We start from the raw sequence: 24648 nt of genomic DNA on the forward strand, positions 1-24648 counted from the left end.
GCTTTACATTTACACATTAAACAGGCAATCAAAAACGTAGTTATGAAAACACATACAAATATATTTTTTTTTACTAGGGCAAAAAAATAATAATTTGACAGCAAATACTGTATGTATGACGTCAACACTTATATTGAAAGGGCATACTTTCCTTTCATTTAGTTACAAACAGAAGTACGTTCCATCACATAGGCAACAGAAATATTCTTTACACTTTTTAAGCACTATATAGGTGCAGTCCTCAACCATACAACATCCAACAGGCTAAAAGGTTCAATGAAGACCTCCACTCTCCCTGTTTACTGATTAAAATGACAAGAATTGGGTACATACAGTTTTCTCTATTGTTACATGTAAACAAATATTAAGATCCTTGGCAAAATATCGGCATGCATTCTTAACATTTTTAGCCTTTACATATGTCTTTTAGGCACCTATAGAATATTAATGGTGATTTTCTGTTTCTGCATACCATAGCTGCCAAAATCTTATTTCGATATGTTCAAGTATTTATGTAAAATATACCAAGTAGATAAAGTGCAATGTTTTATAAGCAGTGGTTAGGTCTCTGTAGAAGGTCTATATATTTCAACAATCATTTAATGTAGTCCATACATACCTCTACAATATATATATATTTTTTTATACATAGTAATATGAAAATACATAGCTTACCTAAATATAAATGTTTTTTTCCCGCTTTGATTTGTTAATAATGTATATTTGAACTGCAAGTCACTTCTTACAGCATTACTCATAGCAGAATACTCATGGCTTATTGTGTGAAACCAGCATTTTGTTTAGTACATTCTATCAGTTTGAATAACTGATTGTAGTGATGTCTGTGTGTATCCCACTACCAAAGCAAAACTCAAAAGGGTATTTGTTTGCGACTGTTAAAATAGGGAGTATAAAATTCTGCTGTTCCAGTTTTCTCTGAGGTTCTGGATCAAATGAAATAGGTTAAGGCTGACACCAGCTTTAAACTACAAAGTATTACTGTGTTTGCTGGGCATTCCAGACAGTTATCCTTCAGTTTGCACATTGTGTATCTAAAATTGTACTCAGAACAGTAGGTTTATATTAGCAGCAAATAATGATTACATTGTATAAATCATTTCAGTTCCCATGTTAGAAAGCTTGAAAGGGATACACTATTTACCGTATTTTTCGCTCCATAAGACGCAGTTTTTTTCCTCCCAAAGTAGGATGAAAAATCAGCCGCGTCTTATGGAGCGAAGATGCATGCAGGCAGGCAGGCAGGCAGGGAGGGGGGGCAACGATATACCGTATTTATCGGCGTATAACACGCACTTTTTTAACTAAAATCCGGAGCTTAAACCCTACCTGCGTGTTATACGCCGATAAATCCGGGGTCGCAACTGAGGCAGGCGGCGGCGGCCGCCAGCAGAGGAGTCCTGGATTTCTGCCAGTCAGGGGGGCCCAAGGGGTGCCGAGCGGTTGCTGAAGACAACCGCTCGGCAACTCTCGGGCCCCTCTGCCTGACAGATATACAGGAATCCTTTGCTGGCGGCAGCCGCCGCCACCGCCACCGCCGCCTGCCTCAGCGCTTCAACTCCTGTGTTGGAAGCGTTTGTCTCGGGTGCCGGCGCTTTACGCTGGGCGCCGGCATATGACGTCAGACGCCGGCGCTCAGCAGTGAAGCGCCGGCACCCGAGACAAACGCCTCACGCTTCCAACACAGGAGTTTAAGGTAAGTGACCGGGGCGGGGGGGGGGGAGATCCTGAGAAGGGTGTGTTAGGGAGTTAGAGGGGAGATACTGAGAAGGGGGGTTAGGGAGGGAGGTCTTACTGTGTGTGTCTTACTGTGTTTGTGTGTGTGTGTCTTACTGTGTGTGTGTGTCTTACTGTGTGTGTGTGTGTGTGTGTGTGTGTCTCACTGTGTCTGTGTGTGTCTTACTGTGTCTGTGTGTGTCTTACTGTGTGTGTCTTACTGTGTTCATAGCTTATTCAGTTATTGTAATAAATATTTTAGCCCATTTTTTAGCTCAAAATATTTTTTCCTTTTTTTTCTCCTCTAAAATCTAGGTGCGTCTTATCAGCAGGTGCGTCTTATAGAGCGAAAAATACGGTACATTACAAAACCAAGTTAAAGAAAGCAATGTCACCAGTGCGACATTAGGCTAAGTGTGCCCCTTTTTGATGGCTCTTCCAAATTGTACTTAAAAACGATATATTATACAAGTCCAGACATTGTACTCTTCACAGAACTGAAAAATGAAACATAGATACATAAATACATAGATTTAACCAATATCCACTATAAAAAAAAATGTGATGCATTGCTTAGATTATCTTGGTCCATTACACCTGATAAAGATGATATAGATGCTCAAAATGAATTGGTGTCAATAGAAGATGCACCATTTTTGGAGCTCTCAAGCATTTTACCAGGAATAGTGATGAGTGATTCTGTTTATGTTTGTATTCCTTTTTAGCAACTGTACATATTAACATTAAAATTCCTTACATTTTCAGACAGAGTCCACTTTTACTTGGTTGTTATTTGTTAGCATTGGCGATGGTTTGCTTTTAATCTTCTCTCCATCGTTAGAACTTTCTTGAAAGAATAGCTTTGCGGTACAGAGAGAAACTATAATCCTCTTGTACTCTCTCCTGAAATTCTGGTTCAAGAGCCCATAAATGATAGCATTAAGGCAACTGTTGAAATATGCCATGTAATAACTGCCAACAAACAACCATTCTGGAATTCTAGGTAGGATTGTGTCTGGGTTTACAGCAACAGCAAGACCTATGAAGTTTAAAGGCGCCCAGCAGACCGCAAACAATACAAATACCACAAACATTGTTACAAAGTTCCTGAAATCATGAGGTTTTAATTTGGGTTTGTTATCTGGTTTTACCCTGCGTCTCACCTGAATAACCAAAATCCATATACGTAAATAGCAAAAAGTTACTATTGTAATTGGGAGTATAAAATGGAAAAACACCACTGCTATGGTGTAGGTTGAGCTTACTGATTGTGAAAATGTACATGAATAGATCCTGGGATCATACTGTAGTGATCCAACAAACAGATTTGGCACAATGGCAATGAATGTTAGCACCCAAATAAGAATCACGTAAAACAAGGAATTTTTGTCACTATACAACTTGTCGTATTTGAGGCTGTGACAGATATAACAATAGCGATTAACTGCAACACCGGCAATGTTAAATATAGATCCAATGACACTTATTCCCATCAAAAATCCGCTAATTTGGCAGTGGAGGTATCCCAAATTCCATCCTTTGCGAAATATTGAAGTCAGCACTAAAGGGTATGGGTAAATGGCCACCACCAGGTCTGCAACAGCAAGGCTTACGACAAATATATTCCCTGTTGAAAAAAAAACCATAACAAAATTATTTCTTAATTTGGTTTTGCTCCAAGACTGACATTAATATGATGTAAGATCCACATTTAAATGTATATGCATCTAATTTAGCTTTAACTACACAGTACATTCTATTTCATAAAATTAAAACAGTATTCTGCACTTTTTCTGTGGCATAGGTGTTTTTTGTCAAGGTCTGAAACAATGTCTCAAACATCAAATTTAAATGCCTTAAATAGTATCGATGAAATTGATGCATATCATTGCATAATTGAAGAAAAGTTTTATTATTGACAGAGATCTACAAAATAATATTACTTTCCTATAGACTCTTTGTGCTTGCCACTGTTCAAGTAAACCACCAGTGTATTCGAGTTTAGCATATCACCACTTCCAGAGATGTCACCTGTTGTCAGGGTCCGCAACTCCGGACCCGACGAAGCTACTCACCCGAGTATCCAATGCCCGCGGGTACTGAATCCCGTGACGCGTCCCCAGCTTCTTCCTCCTCTGCCAGCATGCCTGCCACTAGGCGCGCGCTCTCAACAAACTTTATGCGTCCCCGAATGGAGACGCCGGGGAACGCGCATGGATGATGTCACGGTTGGGGACGAGGCTTCCCCCAGGCGGCAAGTTTAAAATCCAGCACTGAGCTTAGCTCAGTGCTCAGTAATTGTTTTCCTATTGAGCTTCCTGTGCATTTATAGTATTCTCCCTGCAATTTCTGTGTACCGACCCTGGCTTCTCCTCGACTCTGCTGCCCTCCATTACCCAACCCTTGGCTACTAAACGGCGTTCCTGATATTCTTGGTTTCCTGACTCTGGCTTTGGATTTTGACCTCGCTGCTCGCTGTTATCCTGACCTCGGCTACGTTCCTGACTTCTGCTACTTCGATCTGCCCTATTTTAAGCTGCATTTAGCTGTTTATCGCCTCCTGGGGTTACGTCCCTGCATATCGGACTCCACCATTGTTCCAGCCTTATACCTGCCCAGGTTGTATCTCCACCTGTAGCATTAGCTATTTTCCCCGCTTCCTCCGTACCTTGTACGTCGTTTCCTCAAATTTCTTGTACAAGCAATGCTTTCTCTGTTCTATAAATGTTCCTCTTGGTGCATTTTAATGCAGTTTCATTTTTGATATTCACCCCACGTGCTCAAAGGCACTTTAAGTGTTCTGAGTATGTGTTCTGAGTATGTGTATTGAGTATGCTTAGCAAATAAACCTGACAAGATCTCCCATTGTATTTTGTTACTATGAAGGTTTAATCAAATCAGACTAACCCAGAAGTTCTTTGCATGGTTCTGGGTTGGTTTTGTGTGCTGCCTCAATAGTTTACATCCAGTTGCCTGCATGTCTGCATGTTTTTTTAGTATTAGGACATGCCTGATCTGAAGTGCTGGCAAGCTTACATCTTATGGCCTTATGATAAACTAAACCAATGCGCGTTTCAGGTCCTAGAGCTAGTCTGTATGTTTCTGATATGATTAGAGAACCTAAGCAGCAGGCCATAATTGGCATAAAATTAATGTAGTACAGAGTGATGTTTCTATTTAGGTAATTTGTTCTATAAATGTACTTTCCTCCCCTAAGCAATACATGAGTATTTTACTTAAAATATAAATATTGTGAGTCAATTCATCAAGAAGATATTCTAAACTTAATTTCTAATTGATAATTTCTTCGGTGAAAAGTCCACTTATTACTAAACAGAGCCAATATCAGTTGCAAGAAAATTGGTTACAAAAATTAAAGTAAAGGTAGGTACTTTGTAAAATTAAAATAAAACGGTTTATTGTGTTTACTGTGATCAATGAACTAATCATTCTTTCAAAGAAAATAAATAAATATTAAATACATTAGTCAGAATATGGTCATTTTATGATTATTAGAGCTTTTAAATATTAGGAAAGTTTAGTATATTTTAGACTGAATACTGTAATTGTCAATTTTTTTCTAAGACATGTAGTTTTAGGTGAACCTAGCATGCAAAACAAGGTGAGGGTAAAATGATATACATAGCAGGAGTTTGCCATGCAAAGTCCCAGGTAACACCAGGAGCCCCTAACCCTGCATAGTATATGATTTAATGGGTCAGGGGATCTAGGAAATCTCAATGGATTAACCCCCTTGCATCCCCTAAAGACAAGTGGTAAGTGTCAATGCTTACACCCAGATACAGAGAATGATTTATCATGCAAATAAAATCAAAATGTGTAGCTCATTATTACATTAACCCATACAACTAATTAATTGTTAATAAATCTATCCTAAAGATATTTCATTGAAGGATAATCTGAATTACATATTTGATAATATTAGTGGAAAACAATTACAGACATTAATTTATGCGTCAGTAAATCAGTTTCTAAAGCCATTATGTCAGTCATGTCTTTTACGTGCAATACTCCATTAAAATCTGTCATTTGCCTTTGCACAATTTTAAATGCCAAATTTGAAACACAATTTACTAGTTTCTTATGGCCACCTTGCTAAAAATGTAAAAGCCAAGAAACTGTCAAAATATTGACAAGTTGCCATTTAAATATAACCCAGATGAATGTCTTTACTCACCAACAGTCCTTCCCTGATATGTAAACTTTGGATCCATTCCAGAAATCATAATAGATTTAGATGCAAGTCAGTTAGGCTGGGGTCCCAGATGCAGCAATCAACCAACTGGGGGAAATGGTTTGCAGAACCATTCCCCCGCCACATAGAACTGTTGGGTTTATATGTATATTTTTATGTATTAATTGCTAACAGATGTACTTGGCACATTACAGTAAAATAAAAGGGGAGGTACACTCAGTGCAGTAATATAAGAAGTACAGTGGCTTATAGATGTTTCAATTGAAGTTTGCAGTCTAAGTAGTAGTAGGTGGACATACAGATACAATCAGAGGTGAGGTTCCTGATGGAGAATGTCAAGTAATGGTTTATAAGTTGCTTTAGTGCTAAATAAAAAGGTGTTCTTTTTGTTTGCTTTTGAAGCTATGGAGAGCCGAAGCTTGGCAAGTGCTTAGTTGCTCGGTGGTAGAGAGTTCCAGAGATATGGAGCAGCAAGGTAAAATGTCTTTAGTAAAGACAGAGAAGTAGCGGTCATAGGAAACCAAGGCATTGGTTTTTAGAGTTGGGATGAGTGGTGATCTGGAGGAAAGACTATTCTGGTGGCTTAACTGAGAACAAATTGTAGAGGGTAGGGATACCTGTAGCAGAAAAACCAATGAACAAGGAGTTACAGTAGTCTAGAGGGTACTGGATATTTTGAATTGGAGATTATGCTTAGCAAAAGTCAAGGTAAACTGTTGTATCTGTCAAATGTTAACGTTTCCAGAGCCAGATACATCAATTCCATACAAGGCACAAAGTTTGTATTCCATCGCAATTATCCATTTCCAGCCTTTTTCGATCGGAGACCAGATTTAGAGGCCTTAGCTCTTGATGCCTTCTCATAAAATCTGTGGCAAGGAACTGTGCCTTTACTCCATTTAGAATAATTATATGTGCTTTTTTGCACATTAGGCAACATGAATACCCTTTTGAACAGATCAGCTTTGGTTACCGACAGGGCCGGCCCTACAACGGAGCCGAGTGGGGCAATTGCCCCAGGCGGCACTTTTGAAGGGGCGGCACTTTGCTGCCCCGCGCGTTTTTTATTTGAAGCGGAGGAGAGAGAGGGGCGCCCCTCTCTCTCCTCTGTGAGCCCTCTAGCTCGGTCTCGGTGCTGGCTTGTAATGCTGAGCTCCGGAAGTGACGTCAATTTCCGGCGCTCAGCATTACAAGCCGGCACCGTGGCAGAGCAGGGAGACTCGCCGCTGGACTGTTTAACGGTAAGTACAAAGGGGGAGGGTAGATAATGGCGTTGGCCAAGTTTAAAATGCCGCCCCCCCCCCCGGCGTCGGCTGGGGGGGGAGGCATTTTAAACTTCGCCCCAGGCAGCATTAAGTCTTGGGCCGGCCCTGGTTACCGATATCACCACATACTCATGATCTGTCACTGGTGCTAGGTGAGCAGAAAAAAAGTAGCATGTGTGTCCCTGCATATCCAGCTGTTGGCGGCACTGACGTAATCAGACAGCTGCCAGCTTTAAAATACCAGGGCCATCTGGTCATCACCAGTCTGGACCTGATTTATGCATAGGACTGGGACCATCCCTCAAGACATGAAAGTAATGATCAGTGGGCAAGTCCAGGAGCCACTCTCTAGCCAAGGGATTACATGAACTAACCTAGAGGTCTGTAATCATGGAAACCCAGATAGTAATCATGTATGGTCACTGGTTATGATTGTGCATTTGCATATAAATCGAGTTTGAAGGACTAAAGAAGAAAGGGTCCACACTACCCTTTTGTGCGATTGGTCTTCAGTACAGAGAGTACAACTAGCCGAAACGTAAGCACATATCTGGCCTTAACTGGCAGCAATAAAACTACTAATTAGTGTAGTTGTACTTAGTGACTGTGCCTCATGCTAGTTATTAAAGATGAATGAAGGTACTTATGTTATATCTATAATGGCTAACCAATATTATTTTAGTCCAGTTTTCACATTTTCACTTATAGAAGCACATGGTACAACCCTTCCTCTTATGTATTAAATCAAATAATGTTTAAATAGTGTTCATGATAAGAAAATCCCAATTCCAATACCTCTCGACAACAATCTAAAACCAGCAAAACCAGCAAAAGTGGAAAAAAAATACTGACTGAAATACTACATTGTACATTAACAAGATTCCTGGATAAAACCTAACTGTAATGAATTATTCATGAACACATATACCATTTGGGGCTCACAAGCATTTGTAGATTTCTAGCTATTTTATGGTTTAGGTCCCATGATAGTATAAAATGTCTTCTAAAATATGCAGGATGTTTTTTCTTGATATAATTAACTATTTATTACCCAGAGCCTGATTAGTACCAGAAGAAATGGTAAAGATTTCTAATTTCTTTTTGTATCCTGAAATGTATTTTATATTTTTTTCCTTAATAACCTGTTTCCCATACAATAATTAATCTAGCTTCTTTTCACTGGTATAACTAAGTTCTCTACACTATCCAGGGGACCCTTACGCCCTCGCTGCCAAACTCCTTTTCCCCCATGCTGGGCATACTGCTGGGATGGCAAGCTGCGCTCCCTCAGTTCAGCATGCTATATGATGTCATTTCCAGGTGCTCAGACATAGATCGCAAAGAAGTAGCCAACAAATGTATGTGTGTATGTTACTGGGTGTGTATAAGTAGATATATTACTGTGTGTATTAGTATGTGTACGTATGTTAATATGGGGTGTGTGTAAGTATGTTACTGTGTGTGCACTTGTATATTCGTGTATATGTATGTTACAGTATGTGTGTTTTACAGTATGTGTTTGCACATTAGTATGTGTGTAAGTATGTTGGTCTGTGTAACTATGTTACCCCCCCCCCAACCTAAGTCTTGCAGGGGGGCCCTGGCATGTTTTGTTAGACCACTGCTTCATTTTTGTTCGCTTAGGAAAAACTGCAGCTTTGTTTTGGAGGCACTCCAGCCATCATATGCACTTTAGCACATATGGTAGCTGAGAGGTCCCTGTAGGTATCTGTGTTGTCTTCCTTGTAAATGCAAAATATGCATTTGTCTGACCCACATTGATTCTAAGATGTATTCCAACAGACATTCTGGCATACATCTGAAGCACTTATATGTAGCTCCATTTGGAGCAAATCTTGTGAGTAGTACCATTACTGTTTGTTTCTTCAGTTTACCATACCATTTTACACTATATGCGTTCTTTTACATTTTAACAGCTCCATACGCAGATCTGGGAATGGAATTTCTTATTTTTTTTTACATTTATTTGTGCAAAATGTATTATAATGTTTGCATTTTGGAGTGTCACTTTGTGCAGGGTTATACTTGTATTTTGTTTTATTTGATATGATTTTGTGCCCTATTAGTACCCTGGCTGCTATTTGTATTTTCTCCCGTTGGCAACCTCTTATTTCCTATATTTTTAAGGTCTAACAATTGTAAGGGTGCTTATACAGGTTGTTTGGAAAGGATGTTGCAAATTTTTGTTGTGGTGGTGGCAAGCATCAATGTCAATTTCATTTTTATTTATTTTTTACCTCATTGGACATGCAAGGATCTGCTCTGGTCTAATTAGGTGCACAGTGGTTTTAAAGCAGATTCAGCGCACAGCGGATTGCTATTATGCAATACATATGCAAAACATTTTCATGCATTTGATCATTTAGCGAAGATTTTTGTACCCTGGGAGATGATAAGCTAACTAATGAGTGTGATTTGAAAGCATTCATTGAATGTGAAGTGTTGAAGTGAAATGCAGCACATTTACACATTCATAAACAATATATGTACATAATCATAATTTTATATATATATATATATATATATATATATATATATTATTTATATAAATTATACTGCATATGATTCAACTATATCTAACTGTTGTATAAATTACTATCCAAAATAACTTATTGCCGTGACTCATCTATCATTACACAGTACCTTGAACATTATGGAATGTAATGACTGCCAAACCAATATAAATATTTAAATATATTTTCAGTCATCCATATACATGATTTAAAACTGTTGGGAGCAGAATGACCCAGAAGTATTCCGACAAATCGTGTCAAATTTGCATATATTGTAAAGAACATGGAATGTCTCAAAAGATGCAATCTGTTTTATAGCCACTGTGTGTGGTATGCCCTGTTCACTTACATTCTGGATAATGCAGTCATTTATTTATTTAACAAAATATAAATCCAACATTTTGTGAAACTGGTTTAGTATTGATGGTGAAAGCATTGTTATTTTATTGTGTGAATGTTGCAGTTAAACCTTTTATCTATAATATGTATGTGGTGAAAACAATTGCTACTATGTTTTGGGCATGGTAGATGTAGTTATAACATGGACATTCTAATTTAGCTCTAACTTGACAGGGGATTTAATGTAGTAAGAAAAGAATATGGCTCAAGCGTAATATATAAAATTAAGGGTAAATTAAATACAGAAGGGGCTGGGGAGAGATGGCTACAAAATGAAATTGCAACAAGAGAGAAGGGAATAAACATTAAGTAATGGAAAGAGCTTCAGAACACACCCCAAAGCCGAATAAATTTGGAATTCACTGACTAATTTTTTACCTTAGATCTCAAAAAAAATTGACAAACAAAAAATACATAAGGACCAGACTTCTTTCCTTTCTCATCTTTCTACTTGTAATCAATGTCACACTAAAGAGGAAACTCAGCAAACTCCAACATTTCAATAAGGAAGGAATCAAATGATGGAAGAAAGAGAAAGAGTAAGGAGAGGAGAGAGGTTCCCTGGTGATATTATGAGGAACTGGCAGCGTTTATGTACCAAGAGGTCCGTAGGGTGTACATTATAAAGCCAGATGGCGTAAGACTAAAAGTATCTACATATAATTGATTCCATCTTCTTCAGATATTGGGGAAAAAATCCATTACGTAATCCATTATACGTAAGGACACAAGGAAGGAATCGTCGCCATCTTGATTTCTGGTACCGGTCTTTGTCCTCTTGGAGAAATATTGAGCCAACTTATTAGAGGCGCATTTAGGTTGTTTGGATGCCATCTCAGTGTCCTAAGGATGCAGGTGAAGCAGTTTGGTGATTTTTCTGTTTGTGAAACTGCTGTTAAAGCCGCTTTATTGCTGTCACGCAGTGAGAGCTCCTCTCTCACACGTCCATCTAGCTCTATCGTTAGGCCCCGCCGCCCTTGTTTATTTTTTTTTTTTACATTTACATCTTACCTTTTTACTGTAACATATATATGGAAGAATGGAATTGAACACAGGCTTTGAAAAAAAAAAATAGACATTTTAGGGATATCAGCCAATTTTAGTATGTTCTGCCTGCTTCTACATGATGTCACACTACCAAATATGCTTCGCCTTATAGGCTTCCTCAGAGAGAGGGAATTATAGTTTTGAGTTCATTGTTAGGTAAAATTTTCATTTTTCATTCCTGTCACAATAATTTGATTATCTGTGTTAGCGTCTTTTTCTAAGCAGTCGTGAAGATGCTGCTGGCTATAGTTAAGTGTTTTGCCCTAGTGTTAATACGGTGTTATATAATTTTATCAAAGCCTGTTTCCTTCATGTTATGTACGCAGAATTTAGTGCATATTGGATTGATTTCTAACTTTTTGTATTATTAATTAAGACAGTGTCTTCACAGAATCTATTTTATGTCGGTTGATCAGCAGCAAAACTGTGTATCAGTTAAATGCTTCGCAAGGCAATTTAAGAGGAACTTGGAAAGAGAGGGCACTTTGTTTTCTGCACATTTTCTTTTTTTTTTTTTTTGCTGAAGTGAACAAAATGAAAATCCCTTTGAGGCAAATCAATTTCTACAGTGGATTAATTTGTGTGACACGCTGTATAATTTGACAGTGTAAAAAGTAAGATGCAAGGCAAAATGTGTAGTTTTAGCAATACTGCTGGACATAGATTTTTTTCTTTTTTTTTTTTTTACAAGACGTAGAATTTAGTACTGTAATGTGTGCAGAAAAAGCATGTGGTAACAGGGACTACAGCAGTTTCAATGTATCATACTTGGTGCAGAGTGAACATAAGATACCTTGCTGAAGCGGAAGATAATAATTCTGGGTAAAATACAGTAGAAATGTATTCCACGTATAAAAAATTATTCTAACTTTTACTCGCTAAAGCAAAGTTAACCAACATATGCTGTATCCAAATTAGTAAGATTACTGCATTTTTCAGTTAATCACATCCCCTTTGGCCTATGAAATTGCAAGATTTGCTTTCAGGACTGACAATTTATTAAAAAAGTGACCAAGTAAGAGTCAGTGTGAACTTTAAGTCTTTGCAAAGTCTCTTTCCATTCCTGAGTGGCTAAATCTAGAATACTCAAAGACCTTTGATGACCATAGTCCAATTATGTTTAGATGCAGTTATTATGTTAATGCAGCAATTTAATATAATGATGTGGTACCCATGCAACAGGATAGTTAAAACTGGTATAAGATTGGGAATTAGTGCCACAAGCTTTTATTGATATATCAAAATTTTATTAGTGATGTTTTTGCACTCTACTGCATTTACTATTCCACTATTCCACAAATAAATATTTGAGAAGCTTTTTTTTGTTTCAATGGCAACATCCAATCAGTGACTGCTTTTGATGCGTTCCTTGCAAAAATTTCACTTGATGAATGCTTGTAATGCATTTGGTTAAAAGAAAATGTTAAATTAAGCAGCGTAGGTAGAAAATAATAAAATACATATTACACTTTTAATATTCTATGTTGAACAATAGATGGAAAAAGTTTTATGGAATATTCTAAAATATTTAACGGATGTGTTTATGCATCTTTATGTATTATCTAGCCAACTCCAAGCAAAAACATAATCTGGAGAAAAGGAGTTTAAGATCCTCTTTACCATTATGTGCATGGTGGCTTTTGAAGGCATATCTGTTTTAATATTTAAAAGCCATTACATGCTGTTGTGTATAGATCTGTAAAAAGCAGTTTTGGGGAAACTGACAGATTTGCTTTAAGAATATATCAAACACAAAAATCACACAAAAGCACCCAAGCTTTGTGAAGTCAATAAATTAAGAAAAATATCATCTTATTGAGTGAAAGATTTGAGCATCAGCATGCTTCCTGGTACTGTATTATTTACAATTGTCAGTTAAACATGTACTTAGCAACAATTTCCAGCCGTCGAGAAAGCAGGGGTTATAAAATAAGCAGCATAGAATCTGCTCACGAGTATTAAACATGGAGGAAAGAGGCTATGTAAAAATTATACAACACTGGAGTCAATAAAACCTATTATTATTTTCAGTTTCTTCTAACCACTTTATTTGTTTCTTGAATCCCCCAGAGACCTGGTCTACTTCCAAAGCTTTCTGTGAAGTAATTTGGCATCGTAATTCTCATTCTAACATCCTTTTGTGAGACGGCAGCAATAACTCTGCTCAAATTCCTTCTAAATACAACACCGGTGTTACGTTTACTTTGGGAACTAATGTGGGATTATCTGCTCTACAAAAGCCCCACTGGAATCTTAAGTCACCTGTGCTGTGTTGGAGGACAGGAACACATTTATTCTGTTAGTTCCTAGACCTCCTAGGTTATGGCACCGTGACAGCGATATTCTCATAGGCACCAGAGGCCACCAGTCTGAAAGATGCATTGCATCCTCTGTAGACTCGAACGGGCCCCATAGACGTAAATGAATAGATCCAATGCATCTTCCAAACACTGAGAGCCACTGATGTACAGGAGTATATATACATGCTCAAGCGCAACCAGCAGACATTTTTAAATCCACTGTGTTAATCCAGTGTTGCACATTCCTGCTTGGACAGGGTACAGAGAATATACTTTAATTCAGTGGATGAAATAACAAATATATAGTAGAGTCCAATTCAAATTACACGATTCCCAGGGGATCCACTTTAACTTTAACTCACATACAACTCTCAGGTTGATGAAACTGGGAGTTGCTTGCGCTTTTGTCAGATGCAGTCGACTTCCTTGCAGGCGAGTATATGTGAGTTGACAGTTGTTTATAGTGAATGCAAATTGGCTTTAGTGAAATTGTGAGTTAAATATTCGTTTATCTCATGTGAATTTGCTGCTGCATAGACTTGAATGAGGCCTGTTGAAATCAATAAAGGATTTGATATAGATATGTAAATGTCAGGGTCCGGCTACCCGTTGCGGTAACCGCCGGGGTCCGGCTACCCGTTGCGGTAACCGCCGGGGTCCGGCGACCCGATGCGGTACCCGCCGGGGTCCGGCGACCCGACGCGGTACCCGCCGGGGTCCGGCGACCCGACGCGGTCTCTTACCTGGATGCCCGCTACCCGCGGGCATCAGATCCGGCTTTTGCTAGGCGCGCGCGCGCGCGCCCTCTATTACCTTTATTGTTCCCCGAACAAGGTTCGCGGGAACTCGCCGCTGTAGCCTCCCACTCGGGGGCGGAGCTTCCCCCGAGCGGCAAGTTTAAAACCAAGCACTGAGCTTTGCTCAGTGCTCAGTTATTGTGCTTCCCTGCTACATCCTGAGTGCGCCTTCCTAGTGATTCTCCGTGTACCTACTTGGCTTTCCTTTGACCTCGCTCCTGCCTGACCCTTATCTACTAAACGGTTCGTGATTCCTGGCTCTCCTTTGACTACGGCTTTGCCTGACCCTTTTGTACCTCGTTGCCCGCTCGTGTACCGTACCTCGGCTTGTGTCCTGACGTTGGCTAGTCTGCTCCTTCTGTACCTCGTGACCCGCCTGTGTACCGTACCTCGGCTTTTCCTGACAGCGTTGTTGGCCTTATCTGCTAAACGCCTCTGCCTGCATATTGAGCTCTGCTCCCTATTGAACTGGTCCTTCCTGATTCCTGCTCCTGACATAATAACTGAGCCCTGATGGAGCCCGCAGGATTTACGGAGGCACTAACTACCCTGTCTCAGCAAATGACAGCTATGACACAATCATTCCAAGACATGCAGACCAACCAACATCACCTTCAGCAACAGGTGCATCAACTTCAGCTTCATCAGGGAGCTGCATCCGAGGCTGCCGCTTCTCCTCCTGTTCCAGCCCCGGAGGGAGTTCCGGCCTTCGAACCTGCTATTCCGCTTCCTGATAGATTTGCGGGAGATCGTACCAAATACCGTACATTCATTACCTCCTGTCAAATCCTGTTTAATTTGAGGCCCAGAACCTATGCTACGGACTATGTTAAGGTTCACACAGTCATCGCCCTCCTGGCGGATGAACCTCAGATGTGGGCACATAATTTGATCCACACCCAAAACTCGGTCCTGGATTCCTGGCCTTCTTTCAGGCAGGCTCTGGACACCCTCTACGATGACCCTTTTAGAGCCTCTACTGCCACTTCCACTTTACGAGACCTTAAGCAAGGGAGAAGACCAGTGGAGGAGTATATCACCGAATTCCGTCGTCTTGCTCTCGACTCTTCCTGGAATGAGGCTGCATTACACGACCAATTTCGTTGGGGTCTCTCGGAGGCTGTTAAGGACGAGCTGGCCCGTACTACTACCCCTACCGGTTTGGAAGACTTTATTACCCTCGTCACCCTGATTGATCGCCGCCTTCGTGAAAGACGGAGAGAACGGTTGGCTACCACCTCTGCCGGGCCTCCGGTGCGTTCTCTACTTCCATCTCCTGCACCTTCCTCCCAGGAAGAACCCATGCAGATTGGCATCATCAGAGGTCCTTTGTCAGCTGCGGAGAAGGAACGTCGCCGGACTTTGGGATTGTGCCTGTATTGCGGCAGACCTGGGCATATTTTCAAGGACTGCAGAGCCAGGGCTCGCCACGCTAAGGGTAAGAGGCCTATAGCTCATCTTCAACTTCATGCTGATCAATTACCTGCCACATCTGCTTACCTTTCCCTCTCCGTGTCATTACAGTGGAATAAAGGAGCTGTTAGCCTTTCAGCCATGATCGACTCCGGAGCCAGTGGTAACTTCATCGACTCCACGTATGTTCAGACTCACTCCATCCCTACTCAACGAAAGAAGCACCCCCTCTCCATTTTGCTAGTCGATGGCAGTCCCTTAAAGACCGGTCCTATTGTCTTGGAGACCATCCCTCTGCTCGTCAAGTTGGGAGACAGACATGTGGAATCTCTTCACTTCGACGTTGCTCCTTCTCCTATTTCTCCTATTATATTGGGACTTCCCTGGCTTCGTACCCATAACCCTTGTATCAACTGGGAGACGGGGGTATTCCGCTTTACCTCGCATTTCTGCAACCAGACCTGCCTGTCTCCTACTACGGTTTGCATCTCCCAGTCGGCCACCAACCTTCAAGGGTTACCTGCACCATATCGTCAATTTTCGGATGTTTTTGAGAAGAGAAGGGCCGAGACTCTACCCCCATTTAGGCCGTATGACTGCCCCATCGAATTGTATCCCGGTTCAGCCATTCCCTTCGGTCGGATCTATCCGTTGTCGGAACCTGAACTCGCTGTTCTTAAAGACTATGTCGAGGATAACCTCGCCAGGGGATTTATCCGTCCTTCCACATCCCCGGCGGGTGCTGGCATATTTTTCGTACACAAGAAAGATGGCAGTTTACGTCCGTGTGTTGATTACCGCGAACTTAACAATATCACTGTAAAAAATCGCTATCCTCTACCACTTATACCGGAATTAATTGAGCATGCTCGCTCGGCTAAAATCTTCACCAAGATTGACCTGCGGGGTGCCTACAACCTAGTGAGGATTCGGGAGGGAGATGAGTGGAAAACCGCGTTCAGGTGTCGCTATGGCCACTTCGAATACCGAGTGATGCCCTTTGGACTTTGTAATGCTCCAGCCACATTTCAGCATTTCGTTAACGATGTTTTTCGTGATATCCTGGATCACTTCGTTATCATATATCTGGACGACATCCTCATCTTTTCTGCCACCCTGGAACTTCACCGAGAGCATGTTCGTCAGGTGCTTACCAGATTAAGAACTCATGGCCTATATGCTAAATTAGACAAATGTATGTTCGAAGTACAAAGCGTGGACTTTTTGGGCTACATCCTTTCTCCAACCAGCATCCAAATGGATCCCAAGAAAGTCGAAGCCATCCTCCATTGGCCACCACCTACGGATCGTAAAGGAGCGCAACGATTTATTGGGTTCGCTAATTATTACCGAAAGTTCATTAGAGACTTTTCCAAACACATACAACCCATCACAGCTTTGACCTCCAAGACCACTTCATTCATCTGGTCAAAGGCAGCTCAACAAGCGTTTGACTTTCTTAAAACAAGGTTTGTCTCCGCTCCAATTCTTCAAATGCCTAACCCTCAAGTTCCTTTCATTCTTGAGGTTGACGCCTCTGACTCTGCCGTAGGAGCGGTTTTATCCCAAAGACAAGCCAAAGATGAACAATTACACCCTGTGGCCTACTTTTCACGTACTCTGTCCCCCGCCGAGAGGAATTATTGCGTTGGGGAACGGGAACTATTAGCTATAAAACTGGCCCTTGAAGAGTGGAGACATCTCCTGGAGGGTGCTCTACACCCAGTGACTGTATATACAGATCATAAAAACCTTGAATATCTACGATCAGCTAAACGGTTACAACCTCGCCTGGCTAGATGGGCTCTGTTTTTTATTCGTTTTCAACTACACATCACCTATCGGCCTGGTTCACGTAATGTAAAAGCTGATTCTTTGTCTCGTATGTTTGAGGCACCTGTGAAAGATCCCGCGCAACAGGATACAGTGTTACCAACCACTCATTTCATTTCTCTCACACATACCATTTGGAACTGCGTACGTGAACATTCGAGAGGCCACAACTCGGAGACGTCCACTTTAATAAGACGCCAAGGATTATACTACCACCGGGGGCGCATCTATGTTCCTCCTGAGGCTCGTTTACAGATCCTTCAAGCTCATCATGACTCCCCATTTGCCGGTCACGGGGGCATTCATCAGACCATAGACTTGATCCAGCGGATGTTTTGGTGGCCGGTTCTTCATAAGGACGTTCGAAGATACGTCGCTTCATGCAACACCTGTGCTCGTGCCAAGGAGGCTCCTAAAAGTCCGACAGGTCTCTTACAGCCTCTTCCTGTGCCCTCTAATCCTTGGACAGACATCTCAATGGACTTTATTACAGATCTCCCACAATCGGATCATTTTACCACCTTGCTGGTGGTTGTTGACCGGTTCACGAAGATGTCACATTTTATTCCCTATAGGCGCCTTCCTTCTGCCACCGAGACGGCCGCTTTATTCATTAAGGAGATTTTCCGACTACACGGCTTACCTGGGAGAATCGTCTCTGACCGAGGATCACAATTTACCTCGCATTTTTGGAGGGCATTTTGCACTCAACTTCACATGAGCCGTAACCTATCCTCCGCCTACCATCCTCAGAGTAATGGACAAACAGAGCGAACGAATCAGACGCTCGAACAATATCTGAGGTGCTATACTACGTATTTACAAGACGATTGGAGCCAATACCTACCACTCGCTGAATTTGCTTACAATAATCACATCCACCGCTCAATTCAGACATCTCCTTTCTTTGCCTCATACGGATATCACCCCTCCATGCTACCTGGAGCACCGATCCTCAGCCCAGTACCCTCGGTTGCCGAACATGTCAAACGTATGTCAAGAACTTTCGTACATTTACGCAAGACTTTGGTTGAGGCTCAACACCGCTATAAAGACTTTGCAGATCGTCACCGGAGAGCAGCCCCATCCTACCAACTTGGAGACAAGGTCTGGCTGTCCACAAGACATCTTAAGTTGACTTGTCCTACGCAGAAGTTGGGTCCCAAGTTCATTGGTCCTTTCCCTATTGTACGACTTATCTCCTCCTCGGCAGTAAAATTACAATTACCATCATCTTTATCCATCCACCCAGTTTTTCATGTGTCCCTAATTAAACCTTGGGTCATGAACCCATTTCCCGGGAGACATGCTAGTCCTCCCCCACCAGTCACCGTCAACGATTCCCCTGAATACGAGGTTAAGGAGATCCTGGATTCGCGTTTATTTCGCAACCATTTGCAATACTTGATCCGATGGAAAGGCTATGATCCCAGCGAGGACTCTTGGGAACCTGCCAATTCGGTCCATGCTCCCGCTCTAGTTTCCTCCTTTCACCGACGGCATCCCGATCGCCCTGGTCCTCGTACTGGCCGGAGGCCTTCCGTTAGGGGGAGGAACTGTCAGGGTCCGGCTACCCGTTGCGGTAACCGCCGGGGTCCGGCTACCCGTTGCGGTAACCGCCGGGGTCCGGCGACCCGATGCGGTACCCGCCGGGGTCCGGCGACCCGACGCGGTACCCGCCGGGGTCCGGCGACCCGACGCGGTCTCTTACCTGGATGCCCGCTACCCGCGGGCATCAGATCCGGCTTTTGCTAGGCGCGCGCGCGCGCGCCCTCTATTACCTTTATTGTTCCCCGAACAAGGTTCGCGGGAACTCGCCGCTGTAGCCTCCCACTCGGGGGCGGAGCTTCCCCCGAGCGGCAAGTTTAAAACCAAGCACTGAGCTTTGCTCAGTGCTCAGTTATTGTGCTTCCCTGCTACATCCTGAGTGCGCCTTCCTAGTGATTCTCCGTGTACCTACTTGGCTTTCCTTTGACCTCGCTCCTGCCTGACCCTTATCTACTAAACGGTTCGTGATTCCTGGCTCTCCTTTGACTACGGCTTTGCCTGACCCTTTTGTACCTCGTTGCCCGCTCGTGTACCGTACCTCGGCTTGTGTCCTGACGTTGGCTAGTCTGCTCCTTCTGTACCTCGTGACCCGCCTGTGTACCGTACCTCGGCTTTTCCTGACAGCGTTGTTGGCCTTATCTGCTAAACGCCTCTGCCTGCATATTGAGCTCTGCTCCCTATTGAACTGGTCCTTCCTGATTCCTGCTCCTGACAGTAAACAAGTTCCCATCTATCTCACAGACATTTTTCAACCAAATGCCATTAAAAAGAAAATAAATTAATAGACTTTTGAAGAACTTTTTTCCCTCCGTTTTATTTTTTAGACTTGGACAAAAAATTGAGAAGCTAGTGCTTTGTTGATAATCATTGGATGAGCTGTTAAATTGTGTTTTTTTTCATAGAGCTGGCACTCATAGCATTATTTTAATACTATTTACAGCGCTACGGAATCTGCTGGTGCTATACTGCATAAATAAATGTATTTAACCTCCATGTATGCGTAATAAAACAAACAAGAGTAATAAATGGAAACATTTCAAACCAAAAAAGAACAAGATGATTTTACTCAGCTTTGGTTCAGAGACCACAGAGAGATACTATTGTATGGAACATAAGGCTATAGTATTGTTACCGATTACCCACAATTTTAATTGTGTCTGTATGCCCTGTCTTTATTGCCATTTCACAATGGTTATGTTATTGTGTGTCTGGGTACTTTGGGGTGAGTGCCTGGGTGTGTGTTTTTCTGTTAGTGCGTGTGCATGTGTGTTAGTGTCAGTGTCTAGTTGTGTTAGCTTGAATGTCTTAATATGTTACTATGAGTGCCTGTTAGTGTATCTTGTTGTGTCTGAAAGTGTGTATGTGTTAGTGTCCCTCTCGAGTTAAGGCTCTGGAATTGCCCCTGAGATTTATGTTGACTTCTAGGAGTTCTTTGTTATTGTTTTCTTGTTGCTGTAGTAGTAATAAACATAGCTGATCATTACTTGGCCACTGAGTGATTGCTATTGATTGCTTATAAAAGGCCTACACCCTAAGGGACATTTTGTCACAAAGGTTTATAGTACAATCTGTTCGAAAGTAAAAGTGCAAAGGTTACAAAGTAAGTGAAAGGGATTGATTATCTGGGTAATTAAAAAAGTAAATACAGAAAAGCAGTCAAATCTATAGTTTTGTTATTTTGTAAATACTCAGTAGCTACATTATTATGTACATCTGCTAGCTCAAGCAAATAGCCAAAAAGCAAATCATGTGACTGCATATATATTATATGCAGACATGGTCAAGAAGTTCAGCTGTTCAATCAAACATTATAGTGCAGTTGAGCTAAGTGACTTTGAATGTGGTATGATTGTTGGTGCCAGATATGGTGGTTCCAACACCTACGAAAAAGCTGACTTCCTGGTATGTTTGCGCACTGCTGTTCTTAGGGTTTACAGAGAATACTGCTTTAAACTTCACAACATATAGTAACCAGTATTTCTGTGGATAATAATGGCTAAACTATCTTAACCCCTTAAGGACAATGAGCGGTCCCTAAACCCGTCGAAAACAATGCATTTTGAGCCTGTGCATGTATGAGCTTTGGCCATTAAGGGGTTAAGCTAAAGGCCACAAAAAAACTTTTTTTTATTAAACCTGGTGTGCAAAAGCACAATGCATTAAAGCAGATGGGCTACATTGGTTAACAACTAGATAATAAAGATAATAAAGTTTACTTTTGTCACGGATTTACAAATTTAGTCCGCTCACTGTAAAACGACATCAGTGGCCGCTTATAAACAAAAATGGTAACTTACCTTTTTAAGGTTCCATCCACAAATGAGCCACAAAGTCTTCCCTCCTCAATTTCCGGCCCATGCTTAAAGAAAATGCTCCATCTTATGGGTTCTTACCTTGAATTTAAAGTTTTTTCAACCTTGCATACACTCACATCTCCTACAGGCAAGCGCATGCTATTTTTTTTAATATGTGGTAATGTGAGTTGCCTTAGGTGACTATGTGAGTAGGACCTTTCTCCAACTCACGCAAGTTTGCTGCTGCAAAATTACATTTTTTGGCAACTCACAAGCACTCCCACTTTAGTGAATAGAACCCAATTTTAAAACAAATATCATAAGGTTAGCTGTAAAACATTTGGATTTTAACCCCTTCGAGACAAAGGCTGATTTTACTTTTTGTACCCTTTGTGACAATGGCCTTTTTAACATTTCTGCGCTGCTTGTGTTTAGCTTTAATTTTCTTCTTTCCCGTTTACTGAACCCACACACATTATATATTGTTTTTTTCAGGACAAGAAGGGCTTTCTTTAGATGACATTGTTTTGATTGTATCATATTATTTACTATTAAAAAAATTATAAAATATGGTGAAAAATTTAGAAAAAAATGACTGTTTCTAACTTTTAGTTGAAAAATCTTTTACTCATCTATAAAAGGTAATGAAAAAACCTGCTAAATAGATTCTACTATTTGTCCTGAGTTTAGAAATACCCAATGTTTTTATGTTTTTTTGCTTTTTTCTACCCATTATGGGGCAATAAGTACAGGTAGCGTTTTGCTATTTCAAAGCCATTTTTTCCAAATCTGGTAATTCTTCCCCCCATGTGCCATTTCGGGTATCTTTGAAACCGGCCAATGCAATTTACCCCATCAAGTCATATATTTTTGAAAACTAGACAGCCCAGGGTATTCCAAATGCTAGTATTTTAACTCTTTCCATGCACCATATCTACCACCAGTCTTTGTCAAACTTTGTGGTAGTCATTTTTTTGCATTTGGTTTTCCACACACATTTTAATTCAGGTATGAATTAAAATGTTCTCGTATATGTCACTATCACAAAACACCCCAATATGTGTTCAGCAACATCTCCTGAGTACAGCGATACCTCACATGAATGATTTTGCCTGGCTGTTTTGGGGCAAAAGGGCCACATTTGGGGCATGCGCTTTTTTCAATGTTGAACTTTGGCATTTGGGATCCACTGCCCATGCTCTATTTGGTACATCTTTGAGCCAGGCCATTTCAGTGTGCCCAACAAAACCATATATTTTTCAAAACTAGACACCACAGGGTATTTTAAATGCTGGTATTTTAACTCTTTGCATGCACATATTTTACCACCAGCATTTTTTCAAAGTTTGCAGTAATATTTTTGTGTGTGTATTTTTCCCACACACACCTACTTTATGTATGAATTTACAGCTCCTGGTATATGCCGCTGTCACACGACACCCCATAATGTGTTCAGCAACATCTCCTGAGTGCAGTGATACCCCACATGCATGGGTGTGTCATTTTTGGGGGGAACTAAAAGGCCACATTTGGTACGTGTGCAATTTTCTAATTGGAAATTAGATGTGTGGCCAACGTCCCCCGTGTTAATTGGGACGTTGTTGAACCTGGCCCATTCAATTTACCCCATCAAATCATACATTTTTTTAAAGTAGACACCCCACGGGCATTTAATATGCCAGTATTTTAACTCTTTCCATGCGAGAATTGTTTTAAGCTAATATGCTAATTTTAGGACTTGCTCACAAAAATATATTTTTTATATATATATATTTTTTTTTGTCTTTTTAAAAAAAAAAATTTAACATTTTTTTTCAACTTGGAGGTTCCCCTGATAGTGACATCAGTGGGAAATGATTTTTACATTTTACTAGTTTTTTACTATTTTTTTTCTAATTATTATAAATTTTATTTTATTTTTTAATTTATTTTTACTAATCACACTGTGATTAGAAAGCTGGCTTCCATTGACTTGCATGGTGAATGCAGTACCTGTATTCAACCTGCAAGTGGAGCCAAAGTTCTCTAGATGGTCTGGACCATCTAGCGAACTTTTAAAATTTGTGGTTCCTGTTACAGGACGGCGGCCATCTTCCTTGATGGCGAAGATTGCCGGCAGCTGCGGCTGTGACCGCTCTCCGGAGCGGTCACAGCCCATCAAAAGGTTAGTGTTTGGTGTCGCTGGATGCCTCCTGATCGAGGCATTCCAGCGACACCATTTAAGTTTAGGAGGCGATCGTCGATCGCCTCCTAAACGCTTTTAAAACGGGCGTCCGCCGCCATACAAAGTATGGCGGATGTTGACGCCCCGTGGAGGGGCCAGAGATGGCCCCTTCGTGCCGATCGCGGCGTTGCTGAATGCCTCGAGGTCGAGGCATTCAGCAACGCTTTTTGGGTGCAGAAAGCGATAGTAGATCCTGGCACGTCAATTGTCGTAAAGCACATGCTTTTCCGTGCCGTGCCAGGACCGGCAATTGTCATTAAGGGGTTAAAGCAGCCTCAGAATCATGAGCATTTGTATCTGTTATAGCAGTGATTTCTGGACAGGGGGTTTGCAATAAACAGGTTAATTCAAGCTATGCACTTTATCTTTGTTAGCAGATGTGTAACAAAATGCAGTTTTCCTGTTTCGGACGGATTATGTGGAAATGATGGTCGATGTTTGCATGTGAGAACAAATTGTTGCTCTGCACCAGATGCTTCACCTATTGTTACATTTTGCAATAAACCAAGTGCACCTGTATAATTATACAAAGCAAAAATAAACAACATTTAAATAATAATAAAAAACTTTAAATTGTGTATTGGTTGTCAATATATTCATTTGTATGCAAAGTTAAGCACACTTTATGCTCTCCAATAAGGAAGCAATTAAATGATTCATTAAGAAGCAAACAACATATAATGGTATGCAATGTATATTTTATAGCAGAAAACGTAGTGCTAACTGCAGTTTTCCTTTCAAGATCAGTAGGAAATTGTAGTAATCCCATCAGATTTAACAGCCGATGGTGGGCGTTAATCTATTTGTAGCAGGAAATAGCATGAGATAATGCATGTGCAACTTGACTATTTAGTATTGCCAAAATAAATCTGATTTTAGAGATAGCACACAAAAAATCGGTTGAGTCATAAACAAAAATAGGGATGAATCTAAGTTTACCATCAAGTTGTCCATTAGCGCATACAGTTTTGTCTTTCTATCTTTTAATATCTTAAGCAGAAAAAAAATATGAGATGAACAAGCAGATTCAAGAAATATTCCATC

General features: G+C 41.0%; 1 protein-coding gene across 1 annotated transcript in view; it reads right to left on the minus strand.

The window, feature by feature from the left end:
- Positions 1-2495: 2495 nt before the first annotated feature.
- Positions 2496-24648, minus strand: part of LOC149285584 (melatonin receptor type 1A-like) — a 45301-nt gene continuing 23148 nt past the window's right edge. Inside the window, exon 2 of the mRNA XM_089495145.1 lies at positions 2496-3361. Within this exon, the coding sequence (XP_089351271.1) occupies positions 2496-3361 (866 nt within the window). The remainder of the gene's footprint in view (positions 3362-24648) is intronic.

The sequence above is a fragment of the Sceloporus occidentalis genome, unplaced genomic scaffold (assembly GCF_023333645.1).
Source record: "Sceloporus occidentalis isolate IW3139 unplaced genomic scaffold, rSceOcc1.0.p SCAF_77, whole genome shotgun sequence".
Lineage (NCBI taxonomy): Eukaryota > Metazoa > Chordata > Lepidosauria > Squamata > Phrynosomatidae > Sceloporus > Sceloporus occidentalis.